This window comes from Elephas maximus, chromosome 2 (assembly GCF_024166365.1).
Source record: "Elephas maximus indicus isolate mEleMax1 chromosome 2, mEleMax1 primary haplotype, whole genome shotgun sequence".
NCBI classification, from domain to species: domain Eukaryota; kingdom Metazoa; phylum Chordata; class Mammalia; order Proboscidea; family Elephantidae; genus Elephas; species Elephas maximus.
The window spans coordinates 20,109,148-20,137,136 of NC_064820.1; the positions used below are offsets into that span (position 1 = coordinate 20,109,148).

The 27,989-nt window shown below is 41.0% G+C and overlaps 1 protein-coding gene across 2 annotated transcripts in view; it reads right to left on the reverse strand.

Annotated features, from left to right (window-relative positions):
• RETREG1 (reticulophagy regulator 1) overlaps positions 1-27,989 on the reverse strand; it is a 186,322-nt gene that overhangs the window by 119,211 nt on the left and 39,122 nt on the right. For both annotated transcript variants that reach the window (XM_049861377.1, XM_049861382.1), the window contains exons 2-3: positions 12,078-12,184; positions 1,788-1,818 (exon numbers count right to left, since the gene is read on the reverse strand). In XM_049861377.1, coding sequence (XP_049717334.1) covers positions 1,788-1,818; positions 12,078-12,184 — 138 coding nt within the window. The remainder of the gene's footprint in view (positions 1-1,787; positions 1,819-12,077; positions 12,185-27,989) is intronic.

Below are 27,989 nucleotides of genomic sequence, written 5' to 3' on the forward strand. Positions count from 1 at the left end.
TAGGATTCATGTTTTAAATCCCCAGTTTGCTTTTCATTCTCTCTCTTAAACTACCCTTTAGTGCTGATAAAACTTTGGCAGTAAAGAAAATCATTGCCTGTGTATAACTGCAATTTAAAAAACTACGGAAATGCATACTGGTTAAACTTGATACGAAGTGTCTTTTCTTCACAGATCTATTTTATTCATTTCCAAAGTGACACTGCTTAACCTAGATGCGATTTCCAGCTAGAATGTTCTCCTACCCTTCTTGATTTAAATGTTTTTCCTGAAAGATGACAACATAAGAAACACATGGAAACAGGAAAGCAGACAAAAAACAGCAAAGCCTCAATCACATGCTAGGAAATTCCAAAATACACTGCTATATTCCTAACCATATCAAAGACTAATCTAGAATTTTCTTTCCCCTCTGGTAAGGCCATTTGCATAAAATATAAAGAGAACCGTAAACTATTCAGGCACAGTACAAGGCTCTAAACATCCAGCCAGAAAATATCGCGAGACAAATGACTCCAGGAGCCTGTGCCCACCTCCTGGGCCATGCAGCCCTTGCAGACATCTGCCACCACCTCCCCCCTCCACCACCTGGGATCAGATTTCTCTCACTGTATCCAGTGACTCCCTTTCCTGAGTCTCGATAAATTCATATTCTGCTCGTGATAATCTGGGATCAGAAACTAAGGCGGTCAGAATGGTAAAGTTTATGTTATATATATTTGCCACGATAAAATTAACATAAAAGAACTTTTTTAATTAAAAAAAAAAATGAAGGAACAAGCGAGTAGTTATAAACTAGTCATAGAATTAGCTTTTCACCTGAAATAACCTTCTTTCTATGAACACACCTTTTAAATGTATATTACTGGTTTATAACTGCCAGCCCCTCTCAGGATTGGAAGTAATGTTTTTTTCCATAGGATTTATAATGAAATTATTTTGCCCTTCTTTTTGAGTATTCATTTCATGATGTCCACTTTGATATAAATTGATTACCCCAACCATCCTCTCTAAGTAATGCAAAGATATTTTTAAGGCGGAGTTTAAAAAAACAAATAAAATCCCAGAAAAATATTAAAGGAATATGTACTTTCACATTTTCCTCATTTTTCCACATCTCATATACACAGCTGGTGAAGGGAATTTTGTTCCCCTCATAAACTGCCTGCAGCCCGTTTCTTTTTCCATTTGGAAACAGCAACTTGACTTCAGGATGGACAATGTTAGACAAAAGGGGAATTCATGTTTGCCCTGGCTGGGCGAGGAGTAAGACAATGGTCAACACTTACCGCACCATCACACCTAAGAGCCTCCCACCCCATCCTCTGACTTTCCCCCACACCAAAGTCCTCGAAAGTACAACTCAGTTAACCCTTCCAGAATGTTCCATGAATATTCTATGACTTCAGCATCAGCATTGCCCTGTTCTCCCATTAAAACAGCAGAATGTTTATGCCCCAAACTGGAGTCCAAAAGGAAATCCCAAATGAAAATACCTCCCTCCCTTGGCTTCCAAATCTTCGCACATGATGACTCTCGCCCATTTATGGTGTCCACTTTTTTTTTTTTTTTTACTATTGTAATAAGATACAATCATTTCTTAGAATGAATCGTAATTTTATGTTTGTTCTCAATTCCACTGTATTTTTATTTATCCACTTTTGTAAATCACTATAGGATTTGGGTCCTGCCACTAAAATATTATTTTATAGATACATCTTGGCAGCTCAGTCACCTCCTTCCACCCATACCCTCGTTAGCCACGACACTGAAAGAACGTTCCCTACCTTTCGCTGAGGCTTCTCCACAACTGTGCACCTGCAACAAGAAGTAAAGTGTGAAATTTAACCAAGGTACTTTTCTCCTGAGGCATTTTTTTAATTTATAAATATTTCAAATGATTTAAAGTGGAATTTTCAGCTCCTTAAAATCTAAAAACTATCAAATCATACAGTGTATATGCACAGTACCATGGCTAATTCAAGCAATTGTTGCTAGATGCCGTCAAGTCAGTTCCAACTCATAGTGGCCCTATGAACAACAGAACAAAACACTGCCCAGTCCTGCACCATCCTCACAATCATTGCTATGCTTGAGCCCAGCATTGCAGCCACTGTGCCAATCCATCTCACTGAGAGTCTTCCTCTCTTTCGCTGATCCTCTACTTTACCAAGCATGATGTCCTTCTCCAGGGACTGATCCCTCCTGATAACATGACCAAAATACATGAGATGAAGTCTCACCATCCTTGCTTCTAAGGAGCATTCTGGCTTTTCCTGGTCCAAGACAAATTTGTTTGTTCTTCTAGAAGTCATTGGTATATTCAATATATTTCAACACCATAATTCAAAGGCATCAATTCTTCTTCTGTCTTCCTTATTCATTGTCCAGTTTTTGCATGCATATAAGGTGAATGAAAATATCATGACTTGGGTCTGGTGTGCCCAGTCTTCAAAGTGACATCTTTGCTTTTCAACCCTTTAAATAGGTCTTTTGCAGCAGATTTGTCATTTGATCTCTTGACTGCTGCTTCCATGGACAATGATTGTGGGTCCAAGTAAAATGAAATCCTTGACAATGTCAATATTTTCTCCACTTATCATGATGTTGTTTATTGATCTAGAACACTTCATTGTGCTCATGAGAAACCTGTACATAGACCAAGAGGCAGTCGTCTGAACAGAACAAGCAGATACTGTGTGGTTTAAAGTGAGGAAAGGTGTGTGTGCCAGGGCTGTATCCTTTCACCATACTTATTCAATCAATATGCTGAGCAAATAATCCAAGAAGCTGGCCTATATGAAGATTGGAGGAAGACTCATTAACAACTTGTAATATGCAAGATGACACAACCTTGCTTGCGGAAAAGCGAAGAGGACTTGAAGCACTTACTGATAAAGATCAAAGACTACAGCTCTCAGTATGGATTACGCCTCAACATAAAGAAAACAAAAAATCCTCACAACTGGACCAATAAAGCAAATTCAGGCAATTAGTCAATAAATATTTACTGAGATTCTATCACATATAAAATACTTAGATAGGTACCACGGGAGATGAAACACTATATAACACATGGTCCCTGCCTTTGGGTACTTTACCATCTAGTGGAAAAGATAAAATATGCACCCACATAAATATGAACCAATGTAGGTGGTCTAGGCACTGTACAAGTGGCACAAGCCAAGTGGCATGAGAGAGTTCGGAGACGAGAGAAAATGTGGATGAAAGCACCAGTAATAGAGGTGGCATTTAAGGTGAACCTTGAAATGATGCTGATGAAATGGGAACTCAGATGACTGTTATTTGAGAAAGGAGATATGGTCTATGTCTTATTATACTACCAGCTTTAATGAAGCTCAATATAACAAACGGCTGTAAGGAAGTTTCTGCATTTTCTATCAAACAAGTACCAAAGATGTTGCCCCTATGTTCTTCAGTATCCACTGTCAAAAATCTACGTGATAAATTCTTGAAATTTAGCCCCATGAAAAACAGTCTCAAAATTGCTTGCCTCCTTTATCACTTGGAATTGTGTAATTGATCTGGTTTCCCATTTTGTCTTGGCTGCCAGTAAGCATGGAGATAAATCTGTTGCTCAATTATGGTCACCACGTTAGACTCCTGTTCCTCTACTAAACCAAAAAAGCCAAACACGTTGCCACTAAGTCAATTCCAGCTCAATGTAACCCTACCGGACAGAGTAAAACTTCCCCATAGGGTTTCCAAGGAGCAGCTGGCAGATTCAAACTGATGACCTTCTGGTTAGCAGCCTTGAGCTCTTAACTACTGTGCCATCAGGGTTCTTTTTTAAACAGTCTTGTTTTTTATGTTACTTATAAAGCTACCACAAACTTTTTGCAGTTAAGTGGCATATCAAAACAAAACAAACAACTCAAAAGAATCCAAGGAATTATACGCACTAGTGAAGTCTCAACTAAAGTTGGAGAGGTGGATAGACTAAATTCTAGAGGCAACAACTCACCTTGTCATATGACTCTCTTCTGACAACACTGGAGCCAAGGGTGGAGAAAGTGTAATGGCAGGGTGTGTGTTTGCTTGTTTTTATTGTTGCAAATTGGAAAAATAAATACGGTTGATGGATAAGGGAACAAGAAAATTTAGAACGCTAAGGACAGAATTACTGAAATAACCAGGTTATTTCATTGGATCAAGTCAGGCCCGAGTAAGGAGAGGAAGTCAGGGCAAAGATGGGGCTAATGGACAGTGACAAGGGCAAGAGGCTGAGCAGGACAACAGTCAAACTGAGCACAAAGAACTGGTTCAGCAGGAGTGAGGGGCCAGGGAGGAGCGGACAGATGGGTGCACTGAGGACTGACTTTAAGCCTTGGCAGGTGTTAGAGACACAGAATTTCCAGAGACTAAAGGTCAAAGACGAGGCCACGCTAGTAGGTGACCAAAACCAGGCCAATAGACAAGTCATTAGGGTGGAAGTTGAAATGATAGAGAATCAAGAGCGCAGAAAGGACTCTAGCTCATAGGAAAATGACCTGGCGGGTCCATAATGGCTTCAGTGGCTACTGTAGATTTGGCAGGAGGAAAGGTGTTAAGAGATGGTGGTTGAAAATGCTCTATAAGTAGGTCTAGGAGCAATGTGAAGACCTGCTGAACCATCTTCCTTACCTTTCAGGGCAGCAAGAGAACTATTCTCCACGGAAGAGGATCTTAAGGACAGCCTGGGGTAGGGGATGAAAGACTGGTTCTATTGCAATGAGAGAGAAGGAAAAGGATGTAGAAGAATCGTACTATACCGAAGAAGAGCTCCCCGTGGTCCTGAAGAAGGGGTTAAAGCAGGGAAGCAGGAACCTGAGGGACACAACAGTAAGAATGTGAGAGAAATTCATCACTGCCTAAAGGCTCTCCCACTGGGGTGCCACAACACAGATACACGGACTCATGTAGGTTTCACTGAGATTCATTCACAAGACATTATCTCTACTTTTTTGCCCACCTATTCCTTATTTAACACCTAAGACAGTATAAAGATAATAACTGGAGGAAAAGAGTGTGTGATGGTTAATTTTATGTGTCAATTGGCTATTGTATGGGGCTGAGTTGTCCAGTCAAACACTAGTTGAGATGTTGCTGTGAAAGTATTTTCTTGCTACATGATACAGGAGAGGTCACCACAACTGGACTAAACCAAAAACAAAGAAGTTTCCTGAATAAACTGAATGCTTTAAAGGCCAGCGTGGCAGGGATGAGGGTTTGGGGACCATGGTTTCAGGGGACATCTAGGTCAATTGGCATAATTAAATCTATTAGGAAAACATTCTGCATCCCACTTTGACGAGTGACATCTGGGATTTTAAACACTAGCAAGCAGTCATCTAAGATGCATCAATTAGTCTCAGCCCACCTGGACCAAAGGAGAATGAAGAGCACCAAAGACACAAGGTAATTATGAGCCCATGAGACAGAAAGGGCCACATAAATCAGAGACTACATCAGCCTGAGACCAGAAGAACTAGATAGTGCCTGGCTACAACTGATGACTGCCATGATAGGGAACACAACAGAGAATCCCTGAAGGAGTAGGAAAGCAGTGGAATGCAGGCCTCAAATTCTCATAAAAAGACCAGACTTAATGGTCTGACTGAAACTAGAAGGATCCCGGAGGTCATGGTCCCCAGACCTTCTGTTAGCTCAAGACAGGAACCATTCCCAAAGCCAACTCTTCAGACAGGAATTGGACTGGACTATGAGATATGAGATAGAAAATGATACTGGTGAGGAGTGAGCTTCTTGGATCAAGTAGACACAGGAGACTATGTGGGCAGCTCCTGTCTGAAGGGGAGATGAGAAGGCAGAGGGGGACAGAAGCTGGCTGAATGGACACAGAAATACAAGGTGGAGAGAAGGAGCATGCTGTCTCATTAGGGCGAGAGCAACTAGGAGTGTATAACAAGGTATATATAAATTTTTGTATGACAGACTGACTTGATTTGTAAACTTTCACTTAAAGCACAATAAAAGTAAAAATTAAAAAGCATTTTGTTGCTGTGATTAAGGTTTCCAATTAGTTGACTCTAAGTAAAGTGGATTATCAGTGGTAATGTGGGCCTTATCCAGTCAGTGGAAGGTTTTAAGAGCAAAAACTGAGATTTCCGAGAGAAGGATTCTGCCTCAATACCATAACATAAATATCTGCTGGAATTTCCAGCCTGCCTTACCTATGGATTTTGGACTTGCCAGCCCCACAACTGTGTGAGCCAGTTCCTTAAAATCAATGTCTCTTTTCTTTTCTGTCTTCTGGAGAACTCTAGTACAGGATACAATTAAATTTTTAACAACAGAAGTTTAGTATCTTTACATCCATTTAACTCAGTCATGAAGTCACTCCCTAGGTTCGCCTTTCAGCCAAAGATTAGACAGGCCCATAAAACAAAATGAGACTAAAGGGGCACAACAGCCCAGGGGCAAGGACTAGAAAGCAGGAGGGGACGGGAAAGCTGGTAATAATAGGGAACCCAAGGTCGAGAAGGGAGACTGTTGACATGTCGTGGGGTTGTTAACCAATGTCATAAAACAATCTGTGTACTAACTGTTTAATGAGAAACTAGTTAGTTCTGTAAACCTTCAAAAGTACAATTAAAAAAAAGAAAAAAATGTTTAACATCTTTAGCCAAAAACGCTGTGGGAAGTAGGGAAGTTGAGAGAGATGGGAGGCAACAGAACTGCCCCTGGACCTTCCTGACCTGATGGTCCTTTTGCTATTGTTGTTGTAAGCCAAGGTATCTAATGAGAGTAGCTGACAGTTTTGACTGAAGCCATGGAGTTATTTTAACTGCATCTGAATCTAACTTGGGCTGAGTCTGTGCCTCCCAGAGTTCAATTCACCACAGCAGTGCCTTGGGCTGAAAGGCCTGCAAAGTCAGGGTTCCTACCAACTATTTACAGGCCTCAAGTGGGTCTTTGTCCTGAAAGGCTCTCAGAAAGGAGGCCAAGGCAGGCAACAGTGTTCCTCCGCAGTCACAGGAGACTGGGAACACTGGGAAAGACGGCTGGTACAGTAATCGCTCCAGTGCCTCCTTTCCTCTCAGGAGGCAGAAATGCTGTTTTCAGACCAATGTCGTCTGGTGAAAACCACGAGAGGAGGAAGTGCCTTTGACAAGTGCTGCCGACAGGAGGGAGCCGTGAGAGCACATTTGGGCAGAGAGGCCGTTGTGTCTGGGTCCCCACGGGAAGCCCAGTGCCTCCACAGGCTCTGGCACAGAAAGGCACTCAGCACAAACTGACAACTGAACACAGCCATGATGGGTGGGGTACGTGTCAGTGGTGAACAGAGCAGACTGTCACTGGGCACAGGCACTGGACTTCAGGCTTGTATCAGGCCCTCACCCACCTCTGTAGTTCCAATTCGACGACCCCCTGGGTGACACGAATGGTTAAGCAGGCAAATGGTTCGAGCCCACCCAGGGGAGCCTCAAAAGACAGGCCTGGAGATTTGCTTCTGAAAGGTCACAGCCATGAAAAACCCTATGGAGTACATTTCTACTCTGACATACCCAGGGTCACCATGAGTCGGAATTGACTCAACAGCAACTGGGTCTGTTTTTTTGTTTGTTTGTTTTCCAATATCATAGGATAAACAGGTTCAGAATTTGTAGAAGGTTGAATAATGGCCCGCCAAGATAATCAGGTCCTCATCCCTCGAACCTATAAAAGCTGCCATATATACAGAGGAAAGAAGTACAGCCGGAATGTTCTTTAGTAGCAGGAACAGTGAGACTAGGTCTCACATACTCTGGACATGTTATCAGGAGGGGTCATTCCCTGGAGAAGGACATCATGCTTGGTAAAGTAGAGGATTAGTGAAAAAGAGGAAAACCTCCAACGAGATCAACTGGCACAGTGGCTGCAATAATGGGCTCAAGCATAACTCTGATTGTAAGGATGGTGCAGGACTGCACAGTGTTTCATTCTGTTATACATAGGGTCACTATGAGTCAGAGCCAACTCGACGGCACCTAACAATAACAACAACATATGGAAAAAGGATCTTTGCAGATACAATTAAGTTAAAGGTCTTGAGATGGGAAGATTATCCTGGATAATATGGGGAGGTCCCAAATGCAATCACAAGTATCCTTATAAGAGGGAAGAAGAGGGAGATACGACCCAGACAAAGGAGAAGGCAAGGTAGCTCCAAGCCGAGGAACACGTGTAACCACCAAAAGCTGGAAGAGGCAAGGAACAGAGTCTCCCCTGAAGCTGCAGAAGGAGTGTGGCCCTGCTGACATCTTGGTTTCAACCCAGTGGTACTTGATATAGGACCGCTGGGCTCCAAAACTGAGAGAATTAATTTCTGTTGTTTTAAACCACCAAGCTTGCAATGATATGTTACAATAGCCACAGGAAGCCAACGTAGACTGTTAGGTAGCTTCTCCATAGCCAGGAAGTGAGAGAACTCACTCAACAACTAGACCCTTTAGGCCAACTCTATTCCTTCAACTCTATCACCTTCTTTTTTTTCTTTTTTAAACAATTTATTTTGTTTTTGTTATTGTTGAGAATATACAAAGCAAAAACATACACAAATTCAAGTTTCTACATATACAATTCAGTAACACTGATTACATTCTTTGAGTTGGGCAACCATTCTCACCCTCCTTTTCTGAGTTGTTTCTCCCCATTAACACAAATTCACTGCCCCTTAAGGTTCCTAACTAATATATCAAGTTGCTGTGCTCAATTTGATTCCACATAGATCGATCTTAAAAGTGTACAACACTCAAGGCAGACATTCTTTACAAGGTAAGCTAAACTACTGTTTTGTTTAAAGAAGACTTTAGGAGGCAGGGCCAAGATGGCAGAGAAGTCCCTCTTATAACAAAGTCCTGAAAAAACAAGTGAATCCATTATATATGACAATCTAGGAGCCCTGAACAACAAAGGCAAAGTTGAGGATTCGGACTAAGCAGCAGAGGGAGGGAGAGACAGTTTAGAGCAGTGAGGAGTTGCCAGAGCTGACCTGGCGGGAACCGGCACCCTGCAGGCCTGATTAGCTGGTGTGCCCAGTGAGGCAAGCAGTGGTGCTCGGGACATGTTTTTCAGAGAGAGGGGTATTCACTAGCTCAATATAGCAGATAAGAATTAACTTAGGTGAAGGAAAGGATAACACACAATACAGGGGAGGTCAGCACAATTGGACTAAACCAAAAGCTAAGAAGTTTCCTGAATATAACCAAACACTTTAAGGGACAGAGAAGCAGGGGCAGGGGTCTGAGGACCATGGTTTCAGGGGACATATAAGCCAACTGGCATAATAACGTTTGTTAAGAAAATGTTCTGCATCTCATTTTGGTGAGTGACATCCTGAGTCTTCAAAGCTAACGAGCAGCCATCTAAGATACATCAATTGGTCCCAACTCACCTGGATCAAAGAAGAGTGAAGAACACCAAAGACACAAGGAAAATATGAGACCAAGACGCAAAAATGGACCACATAAACCAGAGACTCCATCAGCCTGAGACCAGAAGAACTAGATGGCGCCGGGCAATCACCAATGACTTGCCCTGACAGGGAATACAACACAGAGTCCCTTGTGGAGCAGGAGGAAAGTGGGGTGCAGAACCCAAATTCTAGTAAAAAGACCAGACTTAATGATCTGGCTGAGACTGGAGGTACCCTGGAAGACATGGCCCCTGGACTCTCTCTTAGCCCAGAACTGAAACCATTCCCAAAGCTAACTCTTCAAACAAAGATTAGACTGGATTATAAGACATAAAATGATACTCGTGAAGACAGTGCTTGTTAGCTTAAGTATATACATGAGGCTAAATGGGCAGCTCCTGTCCGGAAGTGAGATAAGAAAGCAAAAAGGGACAGGAGCTGACTGAATGGACACAGGAAATCCAGGGTGGAAAGGACGAGTGTGCCGTCACATTACAGGGAGAGCACCCAGGGTCACATAACAATGATGGTATAAAATTTTGTATGAGAAACTAACTTGAACTGTAAATTTTCACTTAAAGCACAATAAAAAAAATAAAATAAATATCTATTCTAGGATGATGAAAAAAAAAAGAATACTTCGGGATATTTTTGGTTTAAGGTTTAAAGGTTACCTTAGGGCAAAAGTTCCAGGGATTCATGCAGCCTCTGTGGCTCCAGGAAGTCTGGATTCCACAACAATTTCAAATTCTGTTCTACATTTTCCCCCTTTCAATCAGGATTCTTCTATAGAACCTTTGAATAAAATGTTTAGTGATGGTGGCCGGCCAGAGGAGGTGGTTGTTCATGGAGGCAACTGCCACTTTAGTTTTTCAAAGGATTGAATCTTCACAGGAAGAGGCTTCCTGCAGCATGTGAAGAGGAAGTTTCCATATTTGCATGAGTATCAACCCAATGAGTTATGCTGGAAATAATCTCTGTGCGAGGCCGAGAAATGAGAAAAGGATAGTTACAAAGTCTTTTGCCTTCGTCCTTGGCCTTCCTCATTTGTCTGTTCCTTCTAACTTGTGCCCATATTGGGGCCAAATTTTGATACGCAGCAAAGTATCAAGATTTTCAGCTGGCCTTGTGAGTCCACCTGCTCTAGAAGCTAAAGTGACTGCTGGTAAAATCTGTAACTGACTTGCCAATGAGTATATCTTCTAGGATTCCCCTGAAGGAGGTGCCAGAGGGTGAAAAATGTTACAAAGTCTACTTCAAATAATGGGTTCTTTCTTATCAGTTCTGATGCAAAGCAGAAACACAGTGATTGCCATGAACCAATTCAACCCTCCTGCAAAACCCTAATCTACTGAGATGCCCCACCTCAAACCCAAAAACCCACTGTCATCAATTCCAACTCATAGCAACCCTATAGGACAAAGTAGAACTGCCCACAGAGCTTCCAAGGCTGTAATCTTCACAGAAGCGGACTGCCACATCTTTCTCCCCCGAAGTGACTGGTGGGTTCAAGCCACCAACCTTTCAGTTAGCACCCAAGCAGTTTAACCACTACGCCATCAGGGCTCTACCTCAAGGCAACCCTAATATATCTGTGGTAGATAAAAGGTATCATAGCAAGAGCTGGTTAGGCTGACCCGAAAAACGCTGAACTGGCAAATGTTGTTTTATATGTATTTTTACAATAAAAAAAGGAGAAAACCTTAAAAAAAAGAAAAAACGAGCTGGTTAGGTTAAAAGTTATGAATTACGTGTCTCTGTTCTAAAATAGAAAAGAGAGAGGAAGGAGGGAGGCAGGGAGAAAGAGAGGTTAGGAGGGCAGGGAAAGAGAGGAGAGAAGGGGCAGAGAGGGAAGAGTTAGCTCATTGTTTTTAAGCCCTGAGTTCACTGTTTTTCTTCACTGAGGCCAAGAAAATTTTTACATAAGCTAGTCTACTTTCCAAGGAGCCCTAGTGGCACAGTGGTTAAGCATTTAGCTGATAACCAAAAGGTCCGCACCAGAAAGATGTAGCAGTCTGCTCCCATAAAGATTATAGCTTGGAAACCCTACCGGGCAGGTCTACTCTGTCCTATAGGGTGGCTGTGAGTGGCAATTGACTCGACAGCAACAGGGTTAGTCCATTTTCTAATGGCCCCATTTCATCATGTAGGATGTAATAAATAATTAACTGTTATCCTCACTGCAGCTTACTGAAATATCAAAATGGCATTTAAAAGAACAATATTCAGAACCAAAAGAGAAACCAGCACACAAACCTGCTGAGCAGCAGCTATGACTAGAGACAACATCAGTTGTCGTTAGGTGCTGTCGAATCAACTCCAACTCACAATGGCCCCATGTATAACACAACAAAACACTTGCACCATCCTCATAATCGTTGCTATGTTTGAGCCCATTGTTGCAGCCACTGTGTCAACCCAACTCACTGAGGGTCTCCCTCTTTTCTGCTGACTCTCTCCTTCACCAGGCATGTCATTCTCTAGCAATCAGTCTCTTAACCAACTTATTATATTGACAATAGCAAAGCCAATGCCTATGTAATCTATCATTTTACTCTTTTCAGTAGACAAACTGGTTAACAGGCCTACACATACATCAGACAATCAGATTCTAGTGAATTAAATGCCATAAAAAAAAAAAAAACCTGAGTTGTCTTACCTCTCATTCTCGACAAAACCACATCCTTTATTATTTGCATAATAACACGCCCAAGTAGCATGACTGAGATCAGGAGATACACTCTCCACGGAGTCAAGGCCAGGAACCTGTAGGAGCAAAAACAGACCAATCACTATTTCGGTCCTAGATTTGCATTTTTTTAAGATTTTGTTCCTGCAACAAATGCAAAATAGACATTTAATAATGATTTCACTTTTGAAAAGCACCCCCATGTGACTGCATGAAAGTTATCTGAAAGGCGTCAAGGTCAGCAGGATAAAAACGCTCGAGCCACACGTGCTTTCGTGCTGGGCACTCACTCTAACCTCTAATTTGGGCGGCGGAGTTGCTATCTTGGGGATGGCCCAGATATCACCAGCAGCGCCAGGCTCCTCTGCTACCAGATGGAGAATGGAAGTGACCTGAAATGGAGTTCTGACAGGCCAGTGTGGCAGAGCTGCAGGGTTTTCTGATAGTGTCTGCAGTGGATGTCCCTCCTCACTGTACCCTGTCTTATGTTTGTTTGGTTTGGTTTTACACCATAATCACTGTTCTGACGCCCCACGTCTCTTAAAAACAGCAGTTATTAAGGAAGCAATTCACCACCCAGATGTTGGTTTATCATACTGTAGTGGCTTGCCTGTTCCTGTGATGATGGATGCTATACCACTGGTATTTCAAATACCAACAGAGCCACTCCCAGTAGACAGGTTTCAGCAGAGCTTCTAGACTAAGAGTAGGAAGAAAGGCCTGGTGAGCCCCCTAGGTTGAAAGGCACTACGCAATAATGGTAACAACAGACTCAAACATACTGGTAATCATAAAGGTGGCACAGGATCAAGAAACATTTTGTTCTGTTGAATCGGAGCCCACTCAGTGGCAACTAACCACAAGCATGCAATCTGCTAACACTTTAAGATCACTACCTTTTTGTTCACCTGCCCACCTTCTCTCCAAAGGTAAAGAAACAAAAAAAAAAAATTCTTTACAACGAACAGCACTCAAACTCTGTAGGACTTTTTTTGGTTTGGCTTGTGAAGGCATAAGGGGGCAAGGAAGTCACAAGGAACAATGAGTCTTCAAAGGAGACTCAATGTTGAAAGCTGTTTTACACAAGCTGCCAATTAACTCTGATATAACATTAACCCACTGAAAAATGAATTTACAAAGAAAACCAAAGACATAAGGGAAAGATTAGTCCCAAGGAATAATGGACCGCAACTACCACAACCTCTGCCAGACTGAGCCCAGAACAACTGCATGGTGTCTGCCTACCACCACTGACTGCTCTGGCAGGGGTCACAGTAGAGGGTCCCAGTCAGAGCAGAATGAAAATGTAGAACAAAATTCAAATTCACAAAAATTGGCCAGATTCGCTGATCTAACAGAGACTGAAGAGACCCCGAGAATATGGTCCCCAGATACCCTTTTAACTCAGCACTGAAGTCACTCCTGAGGTTCACCCTCCAGCCAAAGATTAGACAGGTCTACAGGGCTAACAATAACACATGTGAGGAACGTGTGTCACAGTTCAAGCAAGAATACGAGACTAAATGGGCATGCCAGCCCAAAAGCAAAGAAGGCAGGAAGGGACAGGAAAACTAGACGAATGGAAACAGGTTGGAACCTGGAGTGGAGAACGAGAGAGTGTTGACACATGACGGCGTTGGAAACCGATGTCACAAAACAATTTGTGAATTAATTGGTTAATGAGAACTAATTTGCTCTGTAAACTTTCACCTAAAGCACAATTAAAAAAAAAAAAAAAGACAAACTAATTTATTTAACAAATATAAGTCACTTAGCTGCAAGCCACTGTAGAGATAGGGAGAAGTAGACAACATGTGACTACTGCCTTCAGGTAGCTTGCTTTCTCATCAGAGAGACAAACCCCGGCCAGGCTAACAAAGTCCGAGGAGCTGGATGAGTCTTGGGTGCTATCACAGGATACGCACCAAGCGCAAATAGAAGCACAAAGAAAGGAACGATTCACTCCATCCAAATGAGAGAAGGTATTAGAGAAGTGGCACTTGCACTTGGCCTGGAAGACGGATGCAGTTCAGAGGAAAACAGAAGGTGTTCCAAGTGGAAGCGACAATATAAACGGAAGATCAAGTCATGAGACTCACTCTGTAGATGGTAGATACTGGCAATTTTTGGTGATGGGAAAAGTAGCCCAGAATGTGGGTGTAATGAGCACAGCCTGACCAAACTAAATGATGCCCCTAAGAAGTACACAAGAGAAAAAGGATGTTTGTGCTACAGAATGTGACATTAATAATTTGGCAACAGTACCAACAATAACCAAAAAACAAGTGCATGGTCACATATGTAGGTGCACAGACATACATGTATACAGGTGGGTACAAGTGAGTACATCTGTGGGCACAGACAGAAGTATCTATATGTACTTGTACACACAAATATGTGCATGCACACATATATATTCATAAAGGACACAGTTACAGATAACCAAACACCTTGTGAGAATGACTTTCTGGGTTTGAAGGCTTAGGGCCTTAGTCTCATGGGACAACTCAGTCAACTGACATCACAAACTTCATGTGCTACATCCTACTGAGGTGAGTAGAGTCTGGGGTCTTTAAAGCTTACAAGCAGCCATCTAAGATATAACTATTGGTCTTGACTCTAAGAAAAAAAGAGAAAGAAGGCAACCAAAGTCTCAGAGAAGAAACTAATCTACAGAGCTAATAGCCTACATGAGTCACAGTCTCATCTACTCTGAGACCGGAAGAACTAGATGGTGCCCGGCTACCAGTGCCAACTGTTCTGATCAGGGCCACAATACATGGACCCTGATAAAATGAGAGAAAAATGTGGAACAGAACTTACTGGACCAGTTGAGACTAGAGGATTCCCTGAGACTATCGCCCTGAGATACTCTTTAAACCTTGGACCAAAACTGCCCCCTGAGGTCACCATTTATTTAGCAAAATAACAGACTGGCATACAAAATAAAGGATATTAAATAAATAAAGGATATTATCCGTGAGTACAGTGTCCATAAAGAAACAATCTCTATGAGACAAAAAAAATCAACAATTACTATAAAGCAAAAGATGAGAAGATAAGGGGGTAGGGACTAGACTACTGGAAATGGAACAACCAGAACGCAATTAAAGAGAACGCTGACACACTGTGAAAAATGTAACTAATGTCACTGGAAACTTTGTGTAAAAATCGCCAAATGGGAACCTCATTTGTTATATAAACTTTCTCCCAAACACAATATTTTTTTAAAAAAATGATGATCAAGTCCGGGAACGCCAAGGTTTGCCTGGGTCACATGAGGAGTCTGGGGTGGCCCAGTAGGAGGAGAAGGGTGAGGAGAGAGTTGGAAGACTGGCATCAAGAGAAGCAAGTGAGGAGAACAGCTAGGGGTGGCTGTGGGAGGTCCCAAATGAAATACCAGGACATTGGTCTTTATGTTATAGGCAACAGAGAGAAAGCTAAATGTATAGGAAAGGAAAATGAAATAACCGTTGATTTACAAAGATGTCTGGGGCCACAAGTAGCAAAAATTATGGAGTCAAGGACACCCATTAGAAGGTCATGGCATATATTTAGTGAGAAGCGGCTCACCATGAGATGCTGGGTGAAGTTGTGGGCAAAGCCCCCTACTCAAAGGTGGGCAACCCAAGCTCTACTTCTGATTCTAACTATATGTGTGACCTGGGCCAGGAAAATAAAGTGCCTCAGAAGAAAGGCCTGGCAATCTGCTCTTAAAAGGTCATAGCCTTAAAAGCCCTATGGTGTGCAGTTCTCTGTAACACACATGCGGTTGCCATGTGTTACTGGCACCTAACAATAACAACAACAAGGTTAGATCGAGCAGACTCCATTACCTGGCCTAATACATACCAAAGGCTCCCATTTGGCATCTGATCTGCACAGAGTGGGGAGAACTAAGAGGAGCCTTAGGGTGGACCTTACACTGCTTTGTTCTGGACTCTCTACCTCTGTTAACACAGTCTTTTTATCTTGTATAACTCTATCAGAATGCTGGAGTCCCTTGGTGGTGCACTGTTAATTTGCTCAATTGCTAACCAAATACTAGAGATCCAAGTCCACCTGAGGCATCTGGGAAGAAAGATCTGGCAATCAGCTTATGAAACTCAGCCCATGAAACCCCTATGGAGCACACTTCTACTATGACACACATGGGGTCACCATGAGTCAGAGCCAACTCAGCACCAAATGGCTTTGGCTTACCAGGATGCTGGCTTATGTTGAATTTATAAGTGGTTAAAACCCCTAAGGACTCTATTTCTCAGATGCAATTTTTGAAACTAAGCATGTCCTATTAGATTTCTTCTTGGTTGACACAGCCCACCATTCAAACCTACAAACCGTAATGGTGGTATCAATCATGTTTGTTCTCTTGCCCAGCTTCACGATATGATATCTGCCTGTCATCGGTCCTCATTCACACTACTGATCTTATCAATCAGTGCTAGAGTCCTGAGATCCCAGAGTGACTAATATTTATTAACCAGGACTTTATGGAGGCCTGGTGGTATATATGATGGTTAAGAGCTCAGCTCCTAACCAAAAAGTTGGCAGTTTGAATTCACCAGCCTTTTGAATTCACCACTCTTTGGAAACCCTACGGCAGCTCTACTCTGCCCTATAAGGTCGCTATGAGTAGAAATCAATTCAACGGCAACGGGTTTGGTTTTTCTGGTTTATGAATATGGCAGCTGATCCAGTCTACTCCTATATTCTTGTCCATACTACTCTGTCCTATCTACAGAGATATGGTAAAAGGTTTTCTCAAACACCTTGCTGAAAACTCCGCATTCCTGACACCTGAGTTGATCTGTTTGGCTGATGTTGCTTGAGGCATGCCAAAGTTCTCAGTAGAAGAAGTAAAAACCACTGGAGCCTGCCAAGGTGTGTAACAGGACACAGCCTGAGACAAAGCCACAGGGTGACCCTGCCAGTCTGCCCATGCATGGAATTCACAGGGATGTGTGGTCACCATTGTACCCATGAGGAGTTCAGGGAGAAGCAGGCTCACACAGGCCGTCGAGGATTCTTGAATGTTACAGAACAATCGTTGTAAGGAAAGCTGTGGTCAGAACGTAGGCTGCACGGTATAATAAGAGCAGAGTGATAGCGCACAGAAGCTGAGGAAGGTGTTTTGTGGATACGTCTCCTCACTCAGGACCAATCCAGTGCAAGGTGAAAATGCAGGGACCTGCCAGAGGTGGAGAAGTCAACGAGGACTTCCCGCCAGTCCAATGCCCCAAGCCATGATGAACAGGTGATTCCTATGACACACAAGTGATGCCCACGATACACAGGTGATTCCCATGACACACACAGTGATCACTATGACACACGGGTGATCCCTATGACACACGGGTGGTACACATGAAACATAGGTGATCCCCATGATACAGGGGTGATCCTCATGATACAAAGGTTATCCCCATGACACAATGGTAATCCCTAGGCAACTGCGGCCTCTGCTCCAGGAACGCTCAGTACCTGGATCACGGGGAGATGAGAGGTTCCTCCACAAGGTAGTCTGCATAATGTGCCCTGGGGCCAATGCGAGGAGGAGGACAGTCCCTCCTTATCCTGTGGCTATAGGGCACGTGCCCAGACCAGACATTCCTCCTATCTTTGCTCAGGCCCCTGCCAGGGGCAGACAGCCACAGGCATCCACTGACGCAGCCCTGTCACTACGCATGGCAGTCATGGAGGGTAGGGGTAGGGAGGAGGAGGAAGTGAGCAGGGCTGGGCCACCGAACAGCAGGGAACGGCAGCCATGGCCCCATCCTGGGGAGGTAGGACTGCATCTGCATCTTGGCTCTGCTGTCCCATCGGACTTCACTTACAAAACGTAAATTCAAAGATAAAGTTAGTTATTAAGAAGTTCAAAAATGGCAACTGCAGAACATTAACCTCAAGCAAGGGGCCCTCAGAACATGAGGCCCTGTGAACCTGCAGAGGGCATACGCATACAAAGCTGGCCCTGCCTCACTGTATCCTGGGGGGGGGGGGGGGTCTCCACCACCATGAAAAATAAAGGTTTTTGTCGTCCATAACATTACTTTTAGCTCAGTAAATAGGCCAATGACCTTTGCCCTTATCTCAACTAGCCTAGGGACCTGCGGCCTCGCTAACAGATCCCAGAACTAAGAAAATTCAGAAACATTTGCACCATTCCCTAAGCCTCCAGCTATCAGAAGCATCTTTCTACACACTGATGAACTTTTTTCTTTATTGTGCTCTAAGTGAAAGTTTACAAATCAAGTTAGTCTCATACAAAAATTTATATACACCTTGCTATATACTACTAATTGCTCTCCCTCTAATGAGACAGCACATTCCTTCCCTCCACTCTCTCTTTTCATCCCCACTTGGGCAGCTTCTGACCCTCTCTTCCCTCTCATCTCCCCTTCAGACAGGAGATGCCAACAGTCTCATGTGTCTACTTGATTCAAAAAGCTCATTCTTCACCAGTATTATTTTCTATCCCAGAGTCCGTTCCAATCCCCACATGAAGAGCTGGCTTTAGAAATGGTTCCTGTCTTGGGCTAACAGAAGGTCTAGGGACCATGACCACAGGGGTCCTTCTAGTCTCAGTCAGACCATTAAGTCTGGTCTTTTTACGAAAATTTTGGGGCTGCATCCCACTGCTCTCCTGCTCCCTCAGGTGTTCTCTGTTGTGTTCCCTGTCAGGGCAGTCATCGGTTGTAGCCAGGCACCATCTAGTTCTTCTGGTCTCAGGATGATGTAGTCTCTCTAGTTTACGTGGCCCTTTCTGTCTCTTGGGCTTACAATTACCTTGTGTCTTTGGTGTTTTCCATTCTCCTTTGGTACAGATGGGTTGAGACCAACTGATACATCTTAGATGGCCATTTGCTAGCCTTTAAGACCCCAGACACCACTCTCCAAAGTGAGATGCAGAATGTCTTCTTAATAGATTTTATTATGCCAGTCGACTTAGACATCCCCTGAAAACATGATCCCCAAACCCCCAACCCTGCTACACTGGCCTTCGAAGCATTCAGTTTATTCAGGAAACCTCTTTGCTTTTGGTTTAGTCCAGTTATGCTGACCTTTCCTGCATTGTGTGTTGTCTTTCTCTTAACCTAAAGTAGTTCTTGTCTACTATCTAATTAGTGAATACCCCTCTACCACCCTCCCTCCCTCCCCCATCTCGTAATCATCAAAGAATATTTTCTTCTCTGTTTAAACTATTTCTCGAGTTCTTATAATAGTGGTCTTATACAATATTTGTCCTTTTGCAACTAATTTCACTCAGCATAATGCCTTCCAGATTCCTCCATGTTATGAAATATTTCACAGATTCATCACTGTTCCTTATCGATGCATAGTATCCCATTCTGTGAATATACCATAATTTATTTATCCATTCATCTGCTGATGGGCATCATGGTTGCTTCCACCTTTTTGCTACTGTAAACAGTGCTGCAACGAACATGGGTGTGTGCATATATCTGTTCATGTAAAGGCTCTTATTTCTGCAGGATATATTCCAAGGAGTGGGATTGCTGGATCGTGCGGTAGTCCTATTTCTAGCTTTTTAAGGAAGCGCCAAATCAATTTCCAAAGTGGTTGTACCATTTTACACTCCCACCAACAGTGTAGAAATGTTCCAGTCTCTCCACAGCCTCTCCAACATTTATTATTTGTGTTTTTTGGATTAATGCCAGTGAGGTGCAATCTCATTGTGGTTTTGATTTGCATTTTTCTAATGGCTAATGATGGTGAGCATTTCCTCATGTATCTATTAGCTATCTGAATGTCTTCTTTAGTGAAATGCTGTTCATATCTTTTGCCCATTTTTTAATTGGGTTATTTGCTTTTTTGTAGTGGAGTTTTTGCAGTATCACGTAGATTTTAGAAATCAGGCGCTGATTGGAAATGTCACAGCTAAAAACTTTTTCCCAGTCTGTAGGTGGTCTTTTTACTCTTTTGGTGAAGTCTTTTTTTTTTTTTGGATGAGCATAGGTGTTTGATTTTTGGGAGCTCCCAGTTATCTAGTTTCTCTTCTGCATTGTTAGTAATGTTTTGCATACTGTTTATGCCATGTATTAGGGCTCCTAACATTGTCTCTTTTTTTTCTTCCATGATCTTTATCGTTTTATATTTAGATCTTTGATCCATTTTGAGTTGGTTTTTGCGCATGGTGTGAGGTATGGATCTTGTTTCATTTTTTTTGCAGATGGATATCTACTTATGCCAGCACCATTTGTTAACCAGGCTCTCTTTTCCCCATCTAACTGACTTTGGGCCTTTGTCAAATATCAGCTGCTCATATGTGGATGGATTTATGTCTGGATTCTCAATTCTGTTCCATTGGTCTACATATCTGTTGTAGTACCAGTACCAGGCTGTTTTGACTACCGTGGTTGTATATAATAGGTTCTAATAGGTTCTAAAATCAGGTAGATTTTTGTTCTTCTTTTTCAGTAATGCTTTACTTATCTGGGGCCTCTTTCCCTTCCATATGAAGCTGATGATTTGTTTCTCCATCTCATTAAAAAATGTCCTTGAAATTTAGATCGGAATTAAATTGTATCTATAGATTGCTTTTGGTAGAATAGACATTTTTATAGTGTTAAGTCTTCCTATACATGAGCAAGGTATGTTTTTCCACTTATATAGGTCTCTTTTGGTTTCTTGCAGAAGTGTTTAGTAGTTTCTTTGTATAAGTCTCTTACATTTCTGTTAAGATTTATTCCTAAGTATTTTATCGTCTTGGGGGCTACTGTAAATGACATTGATTTGGTGATTTCCTCTTCAATGTTGTTTTTGTTGGTGTAGAGGAATCCAACTGATTTTTGTATGTTTATCTTATATCCCGATACTCTGCTGAACTCTTCTATTAGTTTCAGTAGTTTTCTGGAGGATTCCTTTGGGTTTTCTGTGTATAAGATCATGTCATCTGCAGATAGAGATACTTTTACTTCTTCCTTGCCAATCTGGATGCACTTTATTTCTTTATCTAGCCTAATTGCTCTGGCTAGGACCTCCAGCACAATGTTGAATAAGAGTGGTGATAAAGTGCATCCTTGTCTGGTTCCTGATCTCAAGGGGGAATGCTTTCAGACTCTCTCCATTTAGGATGATGTTGGCTATTGGCTTTGTATAAACGCCCTTTATTATGCTGAGGAATTTTCCTTCTATTCCTATTTTGCTGAGAGTTTTTATCATGACTGGGTGTTGAACTTTGTCAAATGCCTTTTCTGCAACAATTGATAAAATCGTGTGATTCTTGTCTTTTTTTTATATGAGGGATTACATTAATTGTTTTTCTAACATTGAACTATCTCTGCATACCTGGTAGGAATCCCACTTGGTCATGGTGAATTATTTTTTTGATATGTTGTTGAATTCTACAGGCTGGAATTTTGTTGAGGATTTTTGCATCTAAGTTCATGAGGGATACAGGTGTGTAATTTTTTTTTGTGTGTGGTGTCTTTACCTGGTTTTGGTATCAGGGATATGCTGGCTTCATAGAATGAGTTTGGGAGTATTCCATCCTTTTCTATGCTCTGAAATCCTTTAGCAGTGGTGTTAACTCTTCTCTGAAGGTTTGGTAGGGCTCTGCAATGAAGCCGTCTGCTTGGGCCAGGGCTTTTTTTGGTGTGCAGGTTTTTGATTACCTTTTCAATCTCTTCCTTTGTTATGGGTCTATTTAGTTGTTCTACCTGTTTGTGTTAGTTTAGGTAGGTAGTGTGTTTCTAGGAAATCATCCCTCTCTTCTAGGTTTTCATATTTGTTAAGAGTACACTTTTTCATAGAAATCTGATACGATTCTTTTAATTTCAGTTGGGTCTGTAATAGCGCCCATGTCATTTCTTACTCGGGTTATTTGCTTCCTCTCCTGTTTTTCTTTTATCAGTTTGCCCAATGGTTTATCAATTTTGTTAATTTTTTTCAAAGAACCAGCTTTTGGTCTTGTTAATTCTTTCAATTGTTCTTCTATTTTCTATTTCATTTAATTCTGCTCTAAATTTTATTATTTGCTTTCTTCTGGTGCCTGAGGGTTTCTTTTGCTGCTCTCTTTCTATTTGCTTAAGTTGTAGGGGTAATTCTTTGATTTTCACCCTTTCTTCTTTTTGGATGTGTGCATTTATTGATAGAAATTGACCTGTAAGCACTGCTTTCGCTGTGTCCCAAAGGTTCTGATAGAATGTCTTTTCATTCTCATTGGATTCTATGAATTTCTTTATTCCATCCTTAATGTCTTCTATAACCCAGTCTTTTTTGAGCAGGGTATTGTTCAGTTTCCAAGTGTTTGAGTTCTTTTCCCTGCTTTTTCTGTTATTGATTTCTACTTTTATGGCCTTATGGTCAGAGAAGATGCTTTGTAATATTTCAATGTTTTGGATTCTGCTAAGGCTTGCTTTATGACCTAATGTGTGGTCTATTCCAGATAATGTTCCATGTGCACTAGAAAAGAAAGTATACTTGACTCCTGTTGGGTGGAGTGTTGTGTGTATGTCTATAAGGTCAAGTTGGTTGATTATGGCATTTAGATCGTCCACGTCTTTATTCAGCTTCTTTCTGGATGTCTTCTCCTTCACTGAAAGTGGTGTGTTGAAGTCTCCTACTGTTGTTGTGGAGCTATCTTACTTTTCAATGCTTTTAGTTTGTTTTATGTATCTTGCAGCCTGTCATTGGGTGCATAAATATTAAATATGGTTATATCCTCCTGGTATATTGCCCCTTTAATCATTATATAGTGCCTTTCCTTATCCTTTGTGGTGGATTTAACTTTAAAGTCTATCTTGTCAGAAATTAACATTGCCGCTTCTATTCTTTTTTGATTTTTGTTTGCTTAATATATTTTTTTCCATCCTTTCAGTTTTAGTTTGTTTGTGTCTCTAAGCCTAAGGTGTGCCTCTTGTAGGTAGCTTATAGACGGATCTTGTTTTTTAATCCATTCTGCCACTCTCTGTCTCTTTATTGGTGCATTTAGTCCATTTACATTCAGCATAATTATGGATAGGTATGAATTTAATGCTATCATTTTGATGTCTTTTTTTGTGTGTTGTTGACAGTTTCTTTTTCCCACTTAATTTTTTGTGCTGAGTAGTTTATATATTGTCTTTTCCTCACATTCGTGGTTGTTGCTTTTGTTTCTGCTGAGTCTCTATTTTTTTCTTGTATTTTATTTTGATGAGTAGGATAGTTTGTCGCCTTTGTGGTTACCTTAATATTTACCCCTATTTTTCTAAATTTAAACCTAACTTTTATTTCTTTGTATCACCTTGTCTCCCTCTCCATGTGAAAGATCTCTGACTACATTTCTTAGTTCCTCTTTATTGTTTTAATGTTGTCTTCTTTTACACAATAACATCGCAGTTTCCCCGTTTGGGCTGTTTCTTTAATCTTGATTTATTTTTGTGATTTCCCTGTCTAGGTTGACATCTGATCACTCTGTCCAGTGTTCTAGTCTTGGGTTGACACCTGATATTATTGATTTTCTAACCAAAGAACTCCCTTTAGTGTTTCTTGTAGTTTTTGTTTGGTTTTTACAAATTCCCTAAACTTCTGTTTATCTGTCCTACTGATGAACTTTTTATAACCACATAAAGGAAAAAGAAACTACCATACTTTTTAAAATTTAAATATCATTTCTATTACAGAATCAGCTGGGTTTTTATATACCAGCAATGAGAAATCTTATAGGGAAATCAGGAATACAAATGTATTCACAATAGCACCTAAGAGAATAAAATACCTAGGAATAAATTTAACCAGGAGTAAAAGACTTATACAATGAAAAGTATACAAAAACTACTGAAAGAGATTAAAGAAGACTTAAATAAATGGAAAGATTTTTCTTGTTCTTGGGCTAGAAGATTTAATATTGTTAAGATATCAATACTGCCCAAAGCAATCTATAGATTCAATGCAATTCCAAGGAAAATTTAAACAGCTTTTTTTACAGAAATGGAAAAGCCAATTCCCAACTTTTTATGGAACAGCAAGAGTCTCCTAAAGCTAAAGCAAAGTGGAAAGAGAAGAACTAAGTAGGACAACTCATACTTTCTGATTTTAAAACATATTATACAGCAAGCATAATCAAAACAGCCTGGTACTTGTATAATAATAGACACATAGACCAATGGAATAGAACTGAGAGTCCAGAAATAAACCCACATATATATATACAGTCAACTGATTTTTGACAAGTATGCCAAATCCATCTGATGGGGAAAGAAGTGTCTCTTCAATAAATGGTGCTAGGAAAATTGGATTCCACATGCAGAAAAATGAAACAGGATCCATGCCTCACACCATACACAAAAACGGATTCAAAATGGATTACTGATGTAACTGTGAAAACTAAAATCATAAAATCCTTAAAAGAGAAAGCAGGGGCAATGCTGTCCGACCTAGCCTTTAACAATGGAGTATCTAATGTAATAACAAAAGCACAAACAGCAAAAGACAAAATAAATAAATGGGACTTCATAAAAATTAAAAACTTTTGTTTATCAGAAGACTTTACCGAAAGCGTGAAAACACAAGCGATGGGGAGAATATCTTTGGACCCCATATATCCAATAAGAATATAACAACACATACACATATATACATATACATATACATATACATATACATATACATATACATATACATATACATATACATATACATATACATATACATATACATATACATATACATAACTTCAACAACTTAACAACAAAAAAGACAACCCAATCATAAAACGGGCAAAGAACCTGAGTAGACATTTCACCAAACAGGATACTCAAATGGCCACCGAACACATGAAAAGATGCTCAGCATCATTAGCCATCAGAAAGACGAAAATCAAAGCCACAATGAGATACCATTTCCCACCCACTAGGATGGGTAAGATTTAAAAACAGAAAATAACAAATGTTGGTGAGGATGTGGGGAATCTGGAACCCTTAATCACTGTTGGTGGAATCAAAATGGTACAGCAATCGTGGAAAACAGTGCCGTGGTTCCTCAAAAAACGAAAAATAGAACTACCATATGACCCAGCAATTCCACTCCTAGGTATATACCCAAAAAACTGGGAAGCAGAGACTCAAACAGATACTTGGTCACCAGAGTTCACTGCAGCACTACTCACAATAGCCAAAAGGTGGGAAGAACCTAAATGCCCATCAACAGATGGATAAACAAAATGTGGTTACATACATACAGCCAGTAGGAGAAATGAAGTCTTGATACATGCTACAATGTGGATAGAGCTTAAAAGACATTATGCTGAGTGAAATAAATCAATCACAAAAGGAGAAATATTCTATGACCTCCCTTATATAAAAAGACAAGAACAGGCAAATGTATAGAGACCGAAGTTTATAAGTGGGTACCAGGGACAGAAGGGAGGAGGAAGGGGGGGTGGTTAATGGTGATGGAAATATTGCATTGATTAAGGGTAGGGTTGCATAGCAAATTACCGTAACTGCTGTGAATAAGTTGTATACCTGTAAAAAGTTGAACAGGTAAAAGTTGTGTGATATATTTACAACAACGACAGAAAAAAAAAAAAAAAGAGTAGCTGCTGAGGCTGATTATGTACTACCAAAAACCTCATTGGATTTTGCTCCTTGGTTTGGAGGTTTAGGGTCATGGTATCATGGAATATCCCTGTTAATTAGCCTAATAACACATTTAGTGCTTCTGTTCTACCTCCTAGTTCATTGCACAGTGCCTGGGGTCTTAAAAGCTTGCATGATAATTGGTCTCCGTTCACCTGGAGCAACAGAGGAAGAAGGAGAGTCAGGAATAGAAAGAGAGTATGGAAGGTGTGGCAAATTGTCTTCATGAACTGCCTCCTTTGCCATGAGACCAGAAGAATTGGATTGTGCCCAGCTACCATAACTGAACGTTTGCATCAAAAATTCCATAGAAGAGTCTTAATCACAAAGGGGAAAACACAAAACAGAATTTCAAATTCTCATGGACTCTAGACTTTCTGGAACCACGGAGGCTGGATGGACCCCTGAAACCACTGCTTTTAAATAATCTTTAAACCTTAAACCAGAAATATCCCCTGAAGTCTTCTTGAAACCAAACAACAGTTTAGTTTAATTACTAAAGCATGTCTGGCTTGAGGAGGGCTGTGGTGCTTCAGAGGTAGATTTCTCACCATCCATGCAGGAGATCTGAGTTCGATTCCTGGCTAATACCTCACGTGCAACCACTACCCATCCGTCAGGGGAGGCTTGTGTGTTGCTACGATGCTGGTCAGGTTTCGGTAGAGCTTCCGGACTAAGATATTCTAGGAGAAAGGGCCTGGCCATCTACTGGCGAAAATCAGCCAGTAAGAAGAACCCTATGGATCCCAGTGGTCTCATCCCATTCTGTACAGGATCACCATGAATCAGGGGCCAACGTGACGGCAGCTAACAACAACAACTATATACTATTGCCACATCAGTGCCTCTTTATCTGCTGAACGAAATGCCTGTATTTCTACTCCATCATGCAAGTACACTGGAACTTTCTGAGCAATTTCAGCAACCACTGTTACTGGTATTTTAACTTTCGCTGTTGTAATTTTAAAGCTTTTTATGCCTTAAAAAACACGACCCAAGTGATGACACTTGGAGCCCTGGTGGCATAGTGATTAAACATTCCACTGCTAACCAAAGGATCAGCAGTTCAAATCGACCACTCACTCCTTGGAAACCCTACAGGGCAGGTCTACTCTGTCCTATAGTGTCACTATGAGTAGGAATCAACTTGATGGCAATAGGTTTGGTTTGGTTTGGTTATTGGATGACACAAGATCTAATGCAAGGAAAATGAACAAACTATTAACTTTGGAATGGAGATAAGACATAACCAAATATTATATTTTAAAAGGTCAAAACAACTACCACAACACTCCTTGACATTAATTTAGGAGACAGCATGGTCTGACACATAGGGCAGGAAACTTTTTCTTAAACAGGTAGACAGTAAATATTTTAGCTTTTGCAGGCTATAAGATCTGCTACAACTATGCAATTCTGCTTTTGTACGTTGAGCATAGCCAGGAGCATGTCTGAGTTTAAATAAAACTGTATTTACAACAATAGGTAGCAGGCTAGATTTGGCCCAGGTACTGTGTGTATTTACAACAACACGTGGCAGGTTGCCAACCCCTCCTCTATAGCTATAGAACTCACCTTTCCTTCTTCTAATGTACCATTTTTTTGCTTATAAAAAACAGTAGTTTCCCCACCTACCACCATTCTCCCATTCCCCCTAGGAGCTGATTTTGAAACTCTAAAAAGTAGCATTAAAATCTAAAATTTTAAGTTTGCAAAAACTTTGTAAGACAATTCAAGAAAATGGGGGGAGAAAAGGGAAGAATAAGCTGTCAACATGGCTACAACATCAAAGTCTCAAAATTATCTATATCATGATTACGGTGATGCTCAATAACCGTATGTGTTAAAACTCACCAAATTATACACTTAAAAATAATTAATTGCATGTAATACTTAATAAAGTTGATGTGAAAAAAGCTTAAAGCTACCCCCCCCCCAAAAAAAGTCTGACTTGAGCATTACAATCTTTTAAGATCTGTCTGTATGGGATCAAACAGAGAAGAGCAACTCGAAAGGTTAGATAGGAGCCTCAGGGGACAGTGAGCTTACCTCAAAGAGAGGTGAATAACTTGGAAAAGGAGGGTGAGAATGACTGCACAACTTGAAGTATGTGACCAATGGGACTGAACTGTACATGGAGAAATGGCTGAACTGGTGTAAGTTGTGCTAATATTCTCAATAACAACAACAAAATAAAATAAATCATAAAAAAATATACCATTTCTGTTCACTAAAATAGCTACATGTCCTTCTTTTAGCTGACACAGGATGTAATTTTTATCTGACAAAGAATATTCCA